Here is an 18,295-nt window from a genome sequence, read left to right as displayed (position 1 = left end):
ATATCAAAAGTTAATTATCAATTATTTGAATGCATATAATACGAAGTAGACCGGTCTTGGCCATTGGGAGCCAACCAATGTGAATACGTAATCCGGCATAAAAATGGTGGTAATATCGATAACTGATAACCGCTAGTACGGCCATTATCAATTTTTGAAAGAATGATCAATCAACCAGGGGATACATGTGTATTTAATATAAATCCATAGACTACTGGGCTGGCCTTAAGGCCTTGGGAGAGCTATATATTGATCAATAAATGAATAGAGCCACGATCGTGATATCATCTGCATGAGTGGCTTGATTGAGGGCCATGATTCTCCAAAATTCCGTGGTACTGCTAGATTTATGAACGGGAACATTTCAAATAGGATTACCGTGAAAACTTAAGAGTACGCAATTGGTAGCTGTAGAGGTCTGAGCGGGAAGGTTGTGCCTATTTGCGAGACCGGTCCAAATCCATAGAAAAAAAAGTATCGCTAATATGGGTGTAGCGGCCTGTATATACGTATACGTATAACGCAGCTGGGTACTATATAACCAAAGGATCCCTTGTATGTACTGTGCCATCCAGGCACCCAGAAGATTATCACTCTATAGTTATGTAGGGATCAACCCCCGTGAAAGAGCGACGTAAGCGCATGTATCGATATGGCACAAATCCAATCCATAGTAGCAGCAATTGCAGTGGGTAGAATTTCAATGTTCCCATCATGACGATCATGTATATGATGATGACCGTATTTTAAGCCTCAATTATCGATCAGTGAAATCGTCTATACGAGAAAAGTTCATATGAAAACTGTCTGTTAAAAAATCCGAAAATGGTGGCAAGGCATGAAAGTTGAAACCCCTCACCCTCATGCAGGAAAGTAAGGCGGAATGGCTGGGGTTTGCCTGTCTCAGTCGGAGTGGCTGTATAAAAGTTCATGCGTCGGGCCTGACGCCAAAACGAAATCTTCCCCTCGACTAACTCCCACACTTCCGAGATAAGATAGCGGTAGTATTAAGAGCATGCAGTGGAAGCGTTCGGAGAAGATCACAGTCTAAAGACTACAACAGCATTTCTAACCTAGCTCCTCTCAGTGATATACGAACGTCACTATCTTTTCGCACGCGCGGCTTTCATATAATTTCTTATAACACAACTGCATCTCTGGCCAGCAACCCCCGCCCCCACTATTCCCCACGTGTTCCAATCCCCCGACATCTGCGGCTTAAAAGTCGCACTAGTCTAGCTGCTCGAAATGGGAAGAGTTAAACCAACGCAGTCGGACAACCAGGTCGTCGATGTAGGCTCTGATGCTCATCTATGGGCGTTCATGGGCTCGTCGAGCGCAGGTTAGTGGCCCTGATCCTTGATATGTGTAAATATACCACAATTTGAGGGCGAGGGCGAGGGCTCTCCGTATGAAAAATATCTGACTGTCTTGTCAGACTCTCCTCCATGGCAGTTTTACGATCAGCTCCTCCCGGTGGACTCCGAATCCTTGTTCCAAATGCAACAACAACGCACAATTTTTAATACGAACTATCCATGGAACGGACTTGACTTTGACATTGAGAACTTGAAAGCAATGCAAGAAATCCCGGTTTTGCAGCAAACTTCTGCATGGGGAGAAAGCGACGGTGCTTCGCCTAACTCGCAGAACTACGTCCTCAGCGACAGTCGAGATTCTAGTCCTTGCGTATCAACAAATGCGGCTAGTGAATCCGACGCTCATAGACACAATATGGGCGATAGTTACTCTGGATTTCGAGATGACTTTAAGGCGTTACCCTTGACAGAGCAACATAAGTTATTGTCTTCTGAGACCGATTACTCTCGTAAGGCTCAGTTAACTGAAATCTTCATGGACAATGTATCTCAAATAAAAGCACGGGTTTTTGACGATATGGATGTAGCTGGAGTGTCGACAAATGTCTCGAAATTAGAAGCGGCTAAGCCCCGGGGTGGTCAGGGAAACCCAATACAACCAAGAACATCGAACAGTAAAGAACGGCTAAGAGAACTAGATTTTGATGCTGATAAAAAGGAGGCTAGGAGGGGAGTCCTACCGAACGAGGAGATGCCCTTTTCATGCACTCGTTGTGGAGTCGGTTGCAGAGATAAAACTAGTTTACGGTAAGGCCTGTCATTCGGTTCATTGATTAAGTTCTAGAACTCTTTATGTGCTCGGTACTTACGAGGAAATTTTTATTTTAGAAAACACATGTATGTCCACCAACCTCGCCGCTACTTCTGTGAGTCGGACGGTTGCAATATCGGATTTCATACGAAACGTGACTTAAGACGACATACCGATACCAAACATGGAAAAGCAGCGGCTGGAGTCATTGGTTCTAGGGTGCGACGGAAGTCTTTCATTTGCAAAATCGCTGCATGTGAACGTGGAAGAACGAAACCATTTTCGAGGCGGGACAATGCGAGACAGCATGTTGTCGGGGTTCATGGTATCAAAAACACTCGGGGAGAGGCAGAGAAAGTCATCGAGGAAATTGATATCGATATCGAAGGTGACACTGCTCCGGAACCTGTGGAAGAGTCAAAGTCCCCAACAGTGCACAGAGCCGAATCGAAGCCTTTGGAAGCACCAATAAAGCCGAGTGCAACCGACAGAGTTCCTCCCGTTTCTAGTCACAAGATTACTAAACCCAAAGAGTCAGAGGATGTCTTTGCGGAATTTACCAATCTGCAGGAAGAACGTCAGAGCAGCAGTGTAACAAAGGGAAATTCCTCGGGTCAACCCACACAGGCGCTACAAAAGAAGGTCAGCGCTTCGGAACCAGGGGATATCAAGCCTCCAATTGACTCAGGCCTCCCAACCGCCCAGGCGGAGCCAGATGAGCAATTCAAGTGTACGTCGCCTATTATTTTCCAAGGAATCTCAGAATTCGGAGAATTTACACTAACCCTGTGCAAACGCGCATGTCTAGCTTTACATCAACAACTCATCTCGTCTTCGTCACTCCTTGCTTCCTCACAATTCGATACTCCTGGGGAAGATATCGATCAAGCGTTGGACATCTGGGAACAGATGGCGAAAGCGGAGAAAAATGGAACTGCTCCCCCGATCGATCCTTCAAGCCTGTTCGATTTTGACATGCTGGCCGGGTTTGCCAAGATGCATATTTGAACACCTGTGCTTTCCTTGTCTTCAAAATCGTCCGACCAATTTTTCTTTGCATTCATGCTTCGTTCCCACTGCCGTTCTTTACGTTTTGCTTCTTTTAGCTCTTCTTTTCATCGGGAAATGCTTTGTGTTTATTGTTATTTATCGTTTTCCTTCGGTCGATTGTTTACCAATGCGCTTCGGATGTCGGCTTTACTAATCGCACATGCTACCAAATTATCCTGAGGCCATGACCTGTGGGTTTGTTTTTTTCAACATCGCATTTAACGGGATTCTAGTTTGAGCTATAGCTATATTGAGCCTGTGTTACCCCTGATTATTTATATATTTCTAGACATATATGCTCCGGATACCGATGTAGTCCATCCACAATTCTAACTGGGTGTGTAAATACCAGCCGTGCTAGAACCCTGAACCAGAACGGGTGAAGGATCTAAATTTATCAACTTGGCAAGGCAAGGGCGGGAAAGCCCAAAATACATCTCGGAAACCTTAACCTTGTGCATAAATTCCGTAAAACGGCTCGGGGACGTCGAAAACCGGGAAGTTCTCCAGCTTTTTTGAGGCCCCCCTTTTCCCTCAAAATTTGAAGGTCCTCTCTACCAATTGGCAAAAGTCGAGGATGCGTCGATGTCGCCAGGCGGAGCGGCAGGAGGTGAGAGGGTTGCAAGGATCAGGTACAAAGTTTTCCCAATCCGGATGCCGGGCCTGAAGTTGTCGCCTTGATTGGACTAATATTGTTGCCATAGCACAATCCGCTTGGGACCCGTCTACGTCTATAGGAAAAATGAAAACATGAGTCTAAGGTGTCGGACGATGAGTCGAGAAAGGGGTACGACTTTGGTATATTCTATGGGGCAGTTAATATGTATAAATAGCTGGTGAAGAATAGGGAGAATGTCACTTGTCTATCGACCCAACCGCAGAAAAGTCAGAATTTCCAAACTGGGCTTTAGCGCGCTGACAAGCGCTGAATTAGTTCACTTTTTCAGGGGCAATTAATTGCCTCTAACAATATTCAAGATGAATCCAGCACATTTATCTGATCAAAACCAACAATGGTGGGACCCAGATGCAAGTTTTGAAGGTTCCATGAATGCAGGTATTCACCACCCTACCATAGAAAACCTTTTTTGTTGGTTCGGCTTATGCTAATTGTTCATTTCTACATTTAATTAGGTGCATCATGGTACCCGGATTTAAATCAGGTTCCTGCATCAGAGTTCGAGCCCTACAGAATACCACACGAGCAACACAGCTACAATCACCACGAACCAGTCCATTCGTTCGAGGGTGGTCAGCATGGCCGGTCTCATAGATCACGAAAACGGTCTGATCAGAATCCTGACCTCAGGGAGAGGGATTTCAAAGTCAATTCTTATCGACCTGTATTTTCCGTACCGCCGGAAAATATATCAAGGACATCTAAAGATGGTAGTTATGACTTCGCAGAATCCTGCCATGCATTCAGGGCCAGACCCGATTCAGCGTCAGAAAGGGCACCACAGGATATCTCTAGACGGCATAGTATGAGAAGACAGGGCACAAATCGGAATGCCATGAATTACGCCCAAGAAGTTGAGCTTGACGATACCTACGTATCAGAGGCCCATCAGTCAAGCGAGTTTGAACACAGTAGCAATAAGGATGCAACACTTATATTTTACTGTCCTCATGTTAATTGTGGCTATGCAGGCCCAGACAAAAAATCTCTCCGGTAATTCCCTGTCCCCTTCTAAAATCATCGAAGAGTCGGGCGTCCTAACTATTTGACTGCTTTTAGAAAACACCTTAGTATCCATGGTGAAAGAAAGTTCTCCTGTGAAAAATGCAGCGCAGATTTTCATACGGCTAGGGATCTTCGGAGACACCAAGAAGCCAAACATACCATCTCGAACGCAAAAAAGAATTATATTTGCAAGGTACCGGAATGTACCAGAGATGCGACGTGGCCGTTTACGCGTAAAGACAACGCTCGTCAACATGTTATGCATGTTCACGAGATCGGGAACGGCAGGGTGGATGATTTCATTGAAGAAGTCGTTCCGCCATTCCGGGGTGGCCATAGGCCTACAAATAGCTCGTCGACCGACGATACCGTGTATTCCACTTTGTCGGGAGACTCGAATATTGGTTACCATAGCCACGAGGACCCAGAGGGTGAGGATATCATAGCAGAGTTCACATACCTTCAGGAGTATGACTCTGATTTAGATATCGGCTACCCTTCTACACAAGAGAACTGGCAGCAAGCCGGACTTGGCCCTTGGGATTTGGATCACGAAATCCAAGCGAAACCCTTCGATCTTAACCCGCGACTACAAGGACGAAGACGCTCAAAATCAGAAATACAATCTCGATCAGCTTTACACCTGGACCCACAGGCACCCCTGTACTATCAACAACAGGAGGGCATGGTCCAGGATGAAGACTTTCAGCTGTACCATCATAGCGAACAATCTAACTGTTATGATAGCCGATCCCCTATCAACCATATTTCGCAAATCAAGGAGGAGAGCCCAGGCCCAGGCCAACATTATCGCCTTCCTTCAACAGCTTCAACAGCAACCAAAAAGCCACCCAAACATTTGTCTAGCCGCACGAGTAAGACTTACCACCCAGAGGCTTCAGCCACAACAGAGTCTCTCGAGGCAGCCTTTGAAAAGGTTCTCATCATTTAGCGAGAAAATCGAGATCATGTGAGACGCAGGAAACCGTCAGTCATGTCTGGTCATTAAAAGAGCAATATATTTTGCAAAGCAAGTGATATCCCGTTTGCGTACTGTTTTCCGTTTTTTATTTCCGTCTTTCGGTTTCTGCTAATTTTAAAATATCCAAACACTCGTTACTGAGCCTTCATGTTTGTATCTTAAGTTGATAGAAAGTTACTGTTTGGATTAGTTTTTGCCGCAAGCATCTCAGAACCGAGTTCTGAAACTCTTGTCCTGTCTTAGTTTTCCTGTCTTGGTTCTCTACGTCATGTATTGATACTAGACTACAAGAGCGTTGAACGTTCAATATAACAATCAAAAATGTTTGCCCCCCGGCGGGGTTATCAACAAATTTTCAAACGTAGAAGTGGTCCTGCGAGGCTTCCACAGCTCTCATGGGTAAGTGAGACACGGGAACATACAGATAGGACTGTTTGAGGCTCATAATAAACTACATACCCTGTGCTACCCAAGCTCACTCTAACATCGTCGACATATGGCTAATCGAAACATATGTTTGGTCGGGTGATTCCCAGAGTTTTTCAAACACGGGGTTTCCTAACTGTGTTACCAGCCTAGCGCCTCGACTCAAGTTCCTCGCGCCCTTCAAAGCGTTTTATGTTCTGTAGTGTGCCGGGACAAACAGTTGGAAGGTATGTTTAAGGTCTAGAAGGATTTTCCCCGGGACGTATCAAGATTGCGGGACCTACTCACCCTTCTAGAACACTTTCCGATCATGCATCTATTAATATTCGCCCATTTCCTTCGATATACCCTCAGTTTAAACTATAGTTATACTAGTCACTCACTAAATATATAGGTACAATAGCAAGTCTATTAAGCCTCCCACATAATCTTTGCTAAATTATAAACCCAGGCTAGCTTCATTCCCGGGCCTCACTTGCAAAGGAAGACTTCCTTAAACTATAAATTTTATACACTCCAACACTCGAAAGGGAATCCTCGATTTAAAACCCTTTTAAAACTCTTCCTCTGCTTCGAGTAATACTAAGATTAATATCCTATCGAAACGCTATTTAAACCTATTTGTTGGATAATGGAGCCTAACCAGCCACCTCAGGCTCTGGACCATTCATCGATTGGTTTACTTAGTAGCTACAGCTGTTGTAAGTTAGAAGACTTCTACTAAAGCGGTTTTTTGAATACGATTTATCGGTGGCCTAATTGTAAATGTTACTTCATACATAGACCCGCCGCCACCACTCCCAGGGCAATCTGAACCTTGGATGTTGATGGCTGTGCCTGAACTCACAGCACGCTCTGGCTCTGAGAATATTTCGCTACAAAAAACCTACCCTAGTCTGCAACCGTCAATCATCCAGCCCGTGCCATCGTCATCACCAATACCACATTCTGTGATAAACACACAGCTACAGAAACTAGAAGTTGATTCCCAGGATATTGGGAGCCGAGTAATCAAGGGGCAGGACATCCTCGATTTGGGGCGAATTAAAAATCTGTCGTTGTCGGACCACCAGGGCTTGATCCAGAATCCCAAGGTAACGAAACTCGATATCCGTGATCAGATAGCATTGCATGAAGCTCTGGTGGAGAAATTGAATGCAGAGTACAGATCAAGAGTAGATAATCTCCAGCGAAGTCTTCATTCCGGATCTGGCGAAATAAAGCCAGTGAACATGATAAACTTCCGTAATATTGACGAAGTCGAGCCTGAGAAGGGGAAGGGGAAGGGGAAGGAGGAATTACTCAAGGGCCTCAAAGAATTGGAACAAAAACTATTTCAACCGAAGAGATCTAACAGATTGGGGTAAGTTTCGGGTTTAATTGGGTTTAAAAAGTATGAAAACCCACGCTTGTGGATCCAAGCTAACATGAAATCGAACCGATAGGGATATAGCAAAGCATTACTGTACTGTTGAAGACTGTGATAAGACTTTTGGCAGGAGTAGCGATCGCGAACGACATGAGCGTACTGTCCATGTACACGGAGGCTCAGGGCCAAATAGACTCCCTCGTAAAAGATATGTCTGCCTTGAGCCTAGTTGCAAAAGAAGCGAAGAATTTTCTGGTCTCGAGGCTAAAGAATTTTCACGGAAAGATAATGCAAAGGCACATGTGACCAAAATCCACAAACTTCGCGGTTTGGATGCGGTAAAGAAAATCGGGGAAAGGAAGATCTTGGTGGGAGATCTAGAGCAAAAATCTGAAGGATGGCCAACTACAAACCCTCAGGAGCCCTTCCCAATCCAGGCCCGAACTCATAAGATAGTTTCCTCTAAGCATACTGACCTTCAAGCTGATTATTTCAGTTTTGAGAGTGGGTTGAATGCCGAAGTCCTCCGTGGGGACTGGTGGAGTGATGCCAGAGGAGAACTTTCTTCCCAAACATCTCATAATGAAACCAGTCTCAACAATGTCGCAATCTCGAGTTGTTTTTTACCTTCTCAACGGCAAAGTATTAATTCTCTACAACTTCACCAAAACCAAAACGATATCACAATTTTGGGTGAGAAAAAGCCCATTTCTTTCGCCCGAAAGGAGTTCGGGGACGATTTAGCTAACACAATTGATGAATCAACAGCGCCACAATCCCGCATAGCCGAAGAAAGCAGTGGAGTGATTACAATTGGATATGTCGAACCGGGTGCGGAGGGTGTGTAAATATATAGCTAGAAAAATATCTACTGAAGGGTTGCAAGTGAAAGTAATATTGGGTATGCGTGTCTATGCCTCAAGCTGGTCTTAAGGTAAAATGGATACTATTTGAGCGTGTAACAATTAACTATTATTGTGGGAATTTTATGTCTTCCAGGTCTGGGTACGAGACAAATTTTATGTATATATCGGTATTACCGGATACTAGGTCGGTGCTCTTTGGATGTTTTTTTTCTAGATTATTTTTGAGTATAGGTATAACTACCTAGGTACCTAGCTAGCGATATTTGGGCTTTATATACTACAGGAAACACAATTAAAATCACAATGACAGCTGCATATAGGCTTTAGGCAAGTAGGTAGTCTAGTTTAGGTAAGTAGGTAGGTATACTTACTTAGGTATGCAACATACCTAAATACTAAGTACTTGATATGAATGCATTTACCTCAAGACTGCTTTTGATAATGCAATACTGGAATATATTTCCTACCTGACCTTGTGGGTGAGATTTACAAACAATACCTAGGTAGGTAATTACCGCTTCATAGATATAGCATTTATAAATTTAGTTACGAGCTAACTCCCACGAGAAACCGGTCTAACTGGCCCTTACGAGACCACCGGCCCCCAAACAAAAAACGAATATCTACAGGCTAGCACCATGTTGACTAAAGGGCCAACTAGGAGTGTTGGAAATGTTGCATTTTTTAAAAGAACGATTGTGTTGCGTCCGCACCCTGGCCACTTGGGACGCTTGGAACCAAACCAGGCAAGGCTAAAGGGAGGCCCGCCTCGCCTTATCTTTCCGCCATCCTTGTGATTCCCATCGCCATCGATTATCGACGAATCCACCTTCCTTCTCACCTCCATCACCACTGATTCGGCCACTATAGTCAAGACTGCTTTATCGACGCCAAGTTTGCAGAGATTATCTGAGAAAGGACAGGACTGGGCTGGAGGCCATCCTCATCTTCATCGAGTGAGCCCGGCTGGATATCACGCCCGGCTCCCCGACCTTCAGTACATTTGCATGCATTAGCTGGCTGGGCCTGCTGCATGCACGCCTAGGATTCTGCAGCTTCACCAAAGTTAGGATCCTTCGATAAAGCAGCATACTTGTCTCTACATACGTACTTACTTACACACATACACATTCCTCATATCAGAGAGCTTGCTTTCTTCCCTGCTTACTCCCTTGTTATCTGGATCCTGCTTGGAAGACGAAGAAGAAGGAATTCTCGATAACCTCGAACGAAGAGGCTTTTGGGGCCTGCTCGAATTGGATTTAAACGGACCTGGTCTACTTTTCGCCTCAAGGGAACCCGGACTGTACACTGCACACCCCCCTTGTTCCCCCCCACCAATAGGTTCGAGTATGCTGAGCTGTCATACGTCCTAAACACGCATCATCACCCGAGAAGGCGCTGGATTCACAAAATCACACCAACATTCCACCAGCGACGAGACGACACAAATACCCAGGTTTACACGTAACCGTATCAAAATTTGGTAGAGGAGGTTGGAGAAAGCGCTCTGGAAGCACGCTAGCCAGGTCTTTAAGCAACTACGGGAGACAGCTTGAATTGGAATCGGTTCCTGGGATTCCCCATTTCTCTTAATCTTTCCATCCTCCACATGCATTTTGTGCGGTCTTACATACGCCTGCGACCTTGAACTAGCATAAGCACTCAACTTTCCGACACTAAACCCTCTAGACGAAATATATTGTACCTCTAGATGCCGGTTACCATTGGGCAAAGTGAGACTGGAGACCATCAACTTTATCGCGACCATACCGCTGGTGCCCCTACGACTCGATCACACCACTCTGGAGTATCCTTAAACCCCTTCCAAAGGCGGCCACTCGCGGCTGGGTTTGCGAATAGAGACTCTCGAGCGTCTGCCCGGGCCAAGATCACTGTATCTTACAACGACGAAGACGATACACCCCCAAACGCCAACGTTGCTGAGGTTCTCGAGCCGGTAATGACCGATCACCAAAAAACAAGGAAAATACCGGATTACGGACAACAACACGAGATTCCATCGGTCGCTCAAGACAAATCAGCAGAGGTCATCTACACACCTCCAAGTACGGCATCGGAAGAGGACGAAGAAGAAACCATTACTACCGCCGGTGCTTCGCGTGCTGGACCATATCATTACGCCACCTTCGGCCAAACTTCCCAAGAAAAGTTTTATCCAAAAAAGGAAGAAGAACAGGGGGACGACGAAGAAGAAGAAGAAGACAGTGAATCCGACGCCGGGAGAATGATGTCGTCGGACAATGTGTCAATGTCTGAGGTGACGTCTGATGCTCGGCCAAGAAGAGGATACCGACGAACTAGCAATGACCAAACTAGGAGGGAGCTCAGGCAATTGATGGGCCAAACCTTGAAAGAGATGGAGGAGAAGCTGAGGGTTTGTTGATGCGTTTCCCTGATTCATGCATGGTTTGACAAGGCTAACAATTGAGTAGAACCTTGAAATGGCACGCACCAAACAAGATCAAGAAATAGCTGTTATGGAAGTTCATCACCAAAAAGAGCAAGATGAGCTACTTCTCCGATTATCAACGAAGCACCATGAAGAAACCCAAAAACTCAGAGAGGAACATGCAAAGCAAATAGTGAATGTGAAGAAGGAGGGGGCGACTGCTGAGCTTGTTCAAGGTTTACACAAAAGCTATGGTCAACAGCTTGAAAACCTGATCCTCGAAATTGGCGATGTCAAACGATTGAACGAATTGCTACAGGAAAGACTCAATGTCGTTGAACATGAAGAACGTGCAGCGAGTGTCCAAGAGACGGTTAGACCCGCTTCGCGTCATTCGACGATCCCCACCGTCCTCGAAGAACATCGTTCACCGCCTGGGTACCTGCAAGTTAGTTTACAGTTTGTGTCCTTTAACACAGCTTATGATGTCCCGTCTATTCGAGTACCCCACCCTGGAGCTTCATATACTGCGCTTTCGAAGAGTGTTCGATGTGCCATTGGGAATTATCTGGCATTTCTAAGATCTAAAGATTCTATTCACTCGTCCTCAGTCGATTCCGCATTTGCATATAGACTATCCCTGAACTTGGATAGTTGTACACGGTTGTTGTTCTTTGGTAAAGGCGACTTGAATGGCGAAGAGATCACGGAAGATAAATGGCTATCAAGATTCAATAAAACTGATGACCTGATTGCATGCGTTTCTCCACCACCACAACATGGCAGAAAACCACCTTCAATCAACGTTTCCCAGATTCCCGAATCACACACTCAGGCTTCCAACTACGAGGACCCTCCACCCACCGCTTCGACGGTTCGCACTTCTCGGTCGTCTGCTATCTGGGGGCGCCAGCCATCGAGTGTCACTTCTTCACTCCTCCGAAGATCGCACTCTTACAGTATATCAAGTGCTCGTCCCGCCACCAGTGACATTGCCGAAGAGGAGTCCGTCAGCACTGAATCGCCGCCTCGAGGAAGATCGCGTGTCAGATCGCCTGAATATGTTGCTGCGTCTGAAGCCGATGAGCCGACCGTGCCCTACTTTGATGCGGCCAAGGAATTGGAAAGGATCAACGACCAATTGAGCCAAATGGATGAATCTAGAACAACTGTCAAGACTGCATCGCTGATAGATAAGGAGGACAATATGACAAGGGTATCAGGGCACGCCAGTGGCATTTATACCTCTAGACAAGGCTCGTCAGCTTCAGTTATTGCGGCGTACGCTAGAGTTCGGCAACCTCTTCTCAGAACAAATACCGACAATGAAGAGGGACTAGAGGTTGAAGACCTCCGAAATGATGTTGAGGATGACGATGAAAGGGGAGAAGGTGTAGAATTAGAGGCTGGTTCGGTGTTGAATGCGATGTCCCCTCACTTGGTCCCTGATACGCGTGATCTGAGAGATGTTGAGGAAGTGCCTGGGATTCATGCATCTCCTGTCGACAGCCGAACACATCAATATGAAATGGTGGGAAGCGGCATCGATACTTTGCGTGTAGATGAATCTACTGAAGACGAAGAGGAGGACGAAGACGAATCAAAAGGGATGATGGTTGGGGACAAACGTGGGTTTGAGAGCCTACTTGAGAAAGAAAAAGCGCCACCTTCATACTTGGATGAATTCTTAATGCAGCCTTTAGAAAAGGGTGCGTTTCATTTTTCTATTGAAAACCCTGTTGGTACTGACTATCAAGTAGAAAAAGACCAACATGATCGCTCGAAGTCACCAGCTTTCCCGTCCCCAAACCAGTTGAAAGCTCATCTGACCGGGACCAAGAGTGTATATCAGCCACTCGAAGAGATGCAGTCTCCAACCAGTGGCCCCCCAGAGCAAACGGAACAACAGCAGAAGAGCCAAGAGGCTATCCACACTGTCCTCAAAGAACTCAAGACTGGCCCTTCTGGCACCGCTGAGAATCCTCTTTTGCAGGCGCTCGCCAGGTCCATCAATGTTGATGTCCTACGTCGGGCTCTTGACGAAACTGCAGCTGGGCGGGAGATTTTATTGTCAGCGACGCCTGTCCCCCGCCCTGTTTCTAATCGGGCGATGGAGGATCCAAAAATCATCCCTATGCCTGAGAGCGAGAATGTTCCATATGACAAAACGGGTTCATCTCGTTCCCGCTCCAATAATCCTTGGAGCCATAGTCGTCCAGCAGAAGTGTCTCCAAGGACTACCGAGCACCCTCATCCCTTGGTTGATATCTCTGGAAATTCTCCACCCCACCCTACCCCACCCCCTCTCGCAGAAGCTAAGGTACGAACAAGCACCTTTGCTCCTCTTCAAGGCCCTGCAGCTAAACCACTTCCGAATCCTCATCTACAGGCACCTAAGTTTGGGATCTACGGTTTTGTCAAGCCAGATGGACCACTTCCTGGTCGATCCCCAATCAGTACCCCTAGCATTATATCCCGGGAGGAGAATAATGAGGCCAAAAAGTTATGGATGAAGCAGACATTGGTGACGAGTGCGCCATTATCCCGCGTGTCTTCCCCTACATCTACGGAAGCTTCATGGGGGGCTGGAAAACAGCCAAGGAGTCTTACGTTGGAAGATGACGACGCGGCTACTGCACCAAGGGGAAGAGCTCGACTTTTAGAGCTAGACGACGAACCTCCATTCTATACAAGAGGGAGCCGAGGCAGCGGACCGTCCGAGCAATACCCTTCGCCATATATTACCTCAGCAAGCGTTCGAGGTAACACCTTCGCTGCACCGCCACCGCCACCTCATCCCTTTCCAACATTGGAAGAAACTTACAGCTTACGGGACGATGGTAGCGTAAGAAGCCAATACCGAGAACCATCCTTAGCGTCTTCGAATCCATTCTCAAATAAAATGTACATGGCACACCACCACTCACAAATTCCGCCGCCACCACCGCCTAGCACTTCAACAAGACGCTCACAGCAGGTTCCCGTATACCCAAGTCGAGAACAAATTCTACGAGTAGGTGAGTCTCTACGGGAAGCGGGACTGAATCCACAAGATTTCTCTACGTCGTTTTATGCGGAATTCGCGAGTGCGACCCCAGAGATGCAAAAGGAAGCCATCGATAACATTATTCTTCATCAAGCTCAACGAAAGCGTGTTGAACAAGTTCAGCAGGCCCAGCAGGCCCAGCAACAGCAGCAACAGGCTGGTTCGCCACAGATCGGTTCCGGATCACAATCCGGAAATGGAGGATGGGGGTTTACGAATGGAGTGCCCCCACCACCATTGCCAATGGGCTTTTATACTGGACAAACTAACGCGAGGCATGGGCATGGGTATGGAAGTATGAGCTCTAGAGGAAGTGGACAGACTGGCGGGGCCAGTGGATACCCTGGGAGTGGCTACCCTTGGCAGTAGCCAAAATTAATAACCGGTTGGTAGTTCTGAAGTCCTAATACGGAGGGCGGGATACTGTTTTTTTCTCTTTTTTTTCTGCCCTGTTATCCATGCCTATGGAATCTTTATTCATTGCTTCCTCGGCGGTATAGGTGTATTATTGGCGCTTCTGGTGTTCTTCTTTGCATAAGTTTTACTCGTTAGGATTTTCTTCTTCTCTTTTTTCTCTCTCTCTTTTGGTTCTGCCCCTGGCCTTGGTGCTAGGCATTGGAAGCAATTATTGCTATGGTACTTGCAGAATATTTTTTGGGACATTCGTGGACTAAATATGATTGGATAGGATTGGATAGGATGGGATTGGGGTACTCTGCACCACCTTTGACATGTTTCTTTTGTGATCGCTTGAATGAATTAATACCCTCGCCAGGACTAGAAAGGGCATGATCCCTTTCGCAATACCTGCAGGGCGTCTACGCAAAACTTTAGCTAAGCAAATTGTGCTTACAAGTATGCTATTCTTGACCCTCTTTCTTGCCGTCTTCTTTCATCTTCCCTTTTTCTCTTTGTTTTTGTTTTCCTTCATTTTTTGGGGACCGTTTTTCTTCTTTCCTTCTAACGTAATCCGCTTGAGCGAGGCCGGCCTTCAGACGCCTTATAATCTCTTTTGTTGAAATGATGCATATGCATTGGTGGAATTCTGAAGAGTTTTCAGCATATCGTATACACAGAAATCCATACATTTAACAATTTAAAATATCCCTTACTTCAAACTGGAGGTCCAAGCTATTAAATTTAGAAGTCTACCGCTGAATGACGTTTTTACGTACCATACACACTGGGCAGTTCTAGGTATATGCCACCTGCACTCGATTTTAGCTAGCTATGGTGTTTAAACATAATTACAATCCCAGGTGGTCATGTGGTTTGGCTCGTGGCTTGAAGTGCGCATACCAGAATTTAAATTTAACGACTAGACTATTCATGCAGTCGTACGGTGTGATGTTGAAAGTATGCTGTATTATACTAGCCTGCTTCAACAATCTCCAGACCGCTAGTACCTACTAAGCATACATTACTTTTCAATGGATTTAGGATTAATTTTCTATTGATATTCAATTGATCAAATAAAGTTCACGGGTATATTTGGCGTATGCGACGTTGATATAGTTTAATGTGCCCTCGGCCCCACCGCTGACCAGTAGATCATAAGTTAATTCCTAGCATTACACTAGACTTAACCCTTAATACTTCGTCCGATTGTAATTAACTTCTTTACCCCTGGCTTGCTTTTTATGTCATTACTAGGAACCCCGTACATACAACATGTCTCTCCTAGGGTTGATATTGGATACGGTTTTTGGAGGGATGATCGTGGTAAGCTTTGATGAATTAATTGTAATACTAGAAATTGTCATATTTAGGAGCGGTTTCATTATAACATTTTCCTTTTTATATAGAGTAGGCTGTATAAAATTGAGGTGTCTGTCAAAGGTTTGAAACAGAGATGGATATAAAGATGGGGAGAATTGATAGGGGTATAGGGAAGATCAGAGAGGCCCAGAAGAATACAATGGATCCGAAAGGAACGGGAGAAATTATTAAGAGAGAACCGCCTGGGTCTGATCAATTGTCAAGAAAGCCTCGAAAAGGGACAGTAAATAAATATGAAAGCAGGACTCATGCTCCTTTGTAAATTGGTCGAAATCGGTCAATATTTTAACCGATAGAAGAAAGGAACGGCCTTATATATTGCAAATTTCGCTATAAAAAAAAAGACACTTGCGGTCTAGAGTACAGGGGAGAATATAGATAAAAGAAACCTTTTTACGTAATATATTTCTGGGTACAGGTTTTAGGACTTAGGTATGCAGCATGCCCGGAAAAACGGTTTTGGGGCACCTCCAATTATTGGCCTCGGCGGGCCTCTAGGCCTTGGACGTCGTAGGTTTGGGTCTCTAGAATTTTTCCATCTAGGCTTTGTTCGAGGGTAGTTTACGTTCTTTGATGTGCCGGATTTTACCCTTTCTTGGGATGGTGGGGCCTTGAATGATTTCATTTGAGTAGACTTTGATTGCTCGTACTCTAGTGGTATTGGGGTTATCAAAGCTGGAGCTTTATGTTCAAATTCGAATGCACTTGGGATATTGGCTTGGGAGGGGTCGGTTCGAGGCTTATCGGTTCGAGTGCAGGTAGCTAGGGACCCTTGGCCCACAGCTGTTCCCTGAAGAGAAACTGTGGATTCGGCGTCTGTGATATCCAATCTTAAGTTCTTGTCGGGTAGAATCTCATATCCTGTGTCTGATACATTGAAGATTTTATTATTTTCATCAGCAAGTATCCTATTAGAATTCTACAAGGCTAGCCTATCCTTATTTTTGTGGAATCGCGCACTCACAACAAACTAATGCTGATGTTTCCGTGTCTGATTGAAAAGGAACCTCACACTTTTCAACTACTGAGAGTCCAGATGTCAAATGAAAATTAGAACTCCGAAGATAGAGTTTTGAAGTGAAGTCCCTTTGAGTTTTTTCAATTTGCTCAAGCCTTTCAAGAATGATTGTAAGGACATCTTCAGAATTGGTCAGATTGCACGTGCACCGGCTATTTTGTATACTATCACTAGTCGATAGTTCAGGGATACCGAAGTCTGTGCTGGAACACTCTTGGCTCTCTTTGTCGATAGAATTTGTATTTACTGTAGAGGCTTCTAGGCTGTACGGGTGCGAGCTGGCTTCTAGCTCTATCATTTTGATATTTAAAATTGAATCGGGGTCTTGCTGTTTATTTTGGGTGCTGTATTCTTGGGTATAGGCGTAGTTGTTATGCTTCATGTTCAACTCCAGCGTAAACTTGGACGGTGAATTCTGGAAATCAAACTCTAGGATATGTGGTAGATGAGTGTCGGATTTCCCATCGCTGGTAATATTACTATTGACATCCTGTAAATCTAAATAAGATATTCAGTGATCGGATTAGTGCTTGGAAAATGAAATTCCTAGGAAATCGCCCTATAGAAAACTTACCGGTTTCGTCGTGTTCACTCCGACCATGATCAAGACTGCCGTCTACCGTCCCATCAAAATTTGGATTTTGAGCAAGTCGAGGAGCTTCTTCTATTTCGTCTGAAGAAATTGAAGGTGTACGGCAGCAACAGCAAAAGTGCTTTAAACGCTTTATGACCTTCTTGAACCTCATTTCGATTTTCGAAGGTACTAAGCTATGCTGAAAATGTGGATTAGCAGGTTTCGATAATGTGCCATTAGCGTAGTTAAATATCCTACAAACTATGAGTTAATAATGATAATTTAGGGAGTCCATGGCACTTTAACTGTGTTAGACCAATAAATATAGTCGTTTGCGTCTTTATCCCTATATATAGGTCGACGGCTTGCGAGGTGCTTCCATATCCGTGCGTTGTAAACGTTGGAGTTCTAAATTAGGGAAGCTGCTGATCTTGGCTTCGTATCGGAGATAATATAAGTCCGGTAGTTATCAACGTTGGGCCAGCTTCGGGGTGTAAACTGATGTTATTCTTTCCACACGTGTTCGGGATTTTCAAATTCCCAATAGACACCTTCTAAATATATTTTCTGGAAAATGGAGTTCCAATTCATAGATAATACAAATATCGATGCATCAGCACGGAAACAAATCCGAAGTTCGGTCATGCGTGGCCGCAACACAGGTAAAACCCGATCACGCAAGGAAATAGTACGTTGCCCGAAGCCACGGGCTTTGGTGCCAGATGTTAGAAACCTAAATCGTAGAGGTTTGGATGGGAATAGTCCGAGCCCAGACGATGTGGTTGGTGGAATGTTGAGGACAGTGGGTAATGACTTTACGGCTCTGAGGTACCCAAAGCCACTAGAACCACCCGTACAGAGGATTTTGAGGCAGTGTGAGTCTATGAAGGCTTCATGGCTTTCCGGGAACCTGAGATAAACAGGTGACTGAGTTAGGATAATTGCTAACTATTTTGGC

General features: G+C 45.3%; 6 protein-coding genes across 6 annotated transcripts; 5 read left to right on the top strand and 1 right to left on the bottom strand.

Moving 5' to 3' along the window:
- Positions 1 to 1,248: 1,248 nt before the first annotated feature.
- Positions 1,249 to 3,138, top strand: AOL_s00080g214 (uncharacterized protein; the record flags this gene model as incomplete). The annotated part of the gene is made up of 4 exons (XM_011124589.1): positions 1,249 to 1,342; positions 1,439 to 2,126; positions 2,208 to 2,860; positions 2,939 to 3,138. The coding sequence occupies 4 exons, from the start codon at positions 1,249 to 1,251 to the stop codon at positions 3,136 to 3,138; spliced, it is 1,635 nt and encodes a 544-aa protein (XP_011122891.1).
- Positions 3,139 to 4,158: 1,020 nt separating this feature from the next.
- Positions 4,159 to 5,816, top strand: AOL_s00080g213 (uncharacterized protein; the record flags this gene model as incomplete). Its single annotated transcript, XM_011124588.1, has 3 exons — positions 4,159 to 4,237; positions 4,315 to 4,852; positions 4,919 to 5,816. The coding sequence occupies 3 exons, from the start codon at positions 4,159 to 4,161 to the stop codon at positions 5,814 to 5,816; spliced, it is 1,515 nt and encodes a 504-aa protein (XP_011122890.1).
- A 1,087-nt stretch (positions 5,817 to 6,903) lies between these two features.
- AOL_s00080g212 (uncharacterized protein) lies at positions 6,904 to 8,489 on the top strand (the record flags this gene model as incomplete). The annotated part of the gene is made up of 4 exons (XM_011124587.1): positions 6,904 to 6,973; positions 7,056 to 7,635; positions 7,718 to 8,334; positions 8,410 to 8,489. The coding sequence occupies 4 exons, from the start codon at positions 6,904 to 6,906 to the stop codon at positions 8,487 to 8,489; spliced, it is 1,347 nt and encodes a 448-aa protein (XP_011122889.1).
- Positions 8,490 to 10,221: 1,732 nt separating this feature from the next.
- Positions 10,222 to 14,335, top strand: AOL_s00080g211 (uncharacterized protein; the record flags this gene model as incomplete). Its single annotated transcript, XM_011124586.1, has 2 exons — positions 10,222 to 10,905; positions 10,964 to 14,335. The coding sequence occupies 2 exons, from the start codon at positions 10,222 to 10,224 to the stop codon at positions 14,333 to 14,335; spliced, it is 4,056 nt and encodes a 1,351-aa protein (XP_011122888.1).
- A 1,831-nt stretch (positions 14,336 to 16,166) lies between these two features.
- On the bottom strand, positions 16,167 to 17,509 carry AOL_s00080g210 (uncharacterized protein; the record flags this gene model as incomplete). Its single annotated transcript, XM_011124585.1, has 3 exons — positions 16,167 to 16,612; positions 16,710 to 17,261; positions 17,338 to 17,509. The coding sequence occupies 3 exons, from the start codon at positions 17,507 to 17,509 to the stop codon at positions 16,167 to 16,169; spliced, it is 1,170 nt and encodes a 389-aa protein (XP_011122887.1).
- Positions 17,510 to 17,911: 402 nt separating this feature from the next.
- AOL_s00080g209 (uncharacterized protein) lies at positions 17,912 to 18,256 on the top strand (the record flags this gene model as incomplete). The annotated part of the gene is made up of 1 exon (XM_011124584.1): positions 17,912 to 18,256. The coding sequence occupies one exon, from the start codon at positions 17,912 to 17,914 to the stop codon at positions 18,254 to 18,256; it is 345 nt and encodes a 114-aa protein (XP_011122886.1).
- Between the last annotated feature and the right edge of the window lie 39 nt (positions 18,257 to 18,295).

The sequence above is a fragment of the Orbilia oligospora genome (assembly GCF_000225545.1).
Source record: "Orbilia oligospora ATCC 24927 unplaced genomic scaffold scaffold00080, whole genome shotgun sequence".
In the NCBI taxonomy this organism is placed as follows: Eukaryota; Fungi; Ascomycota; class Orbiliomycetes; order Orbiliales; family Orbiliaceae; genus Orbilia; species Orbilia oligospora.
The sequence above is the reverse complement of the archived record's forward strand: the minus strand, read 5'-3'. Positions and strand labels throughout refer to the sequence as shown.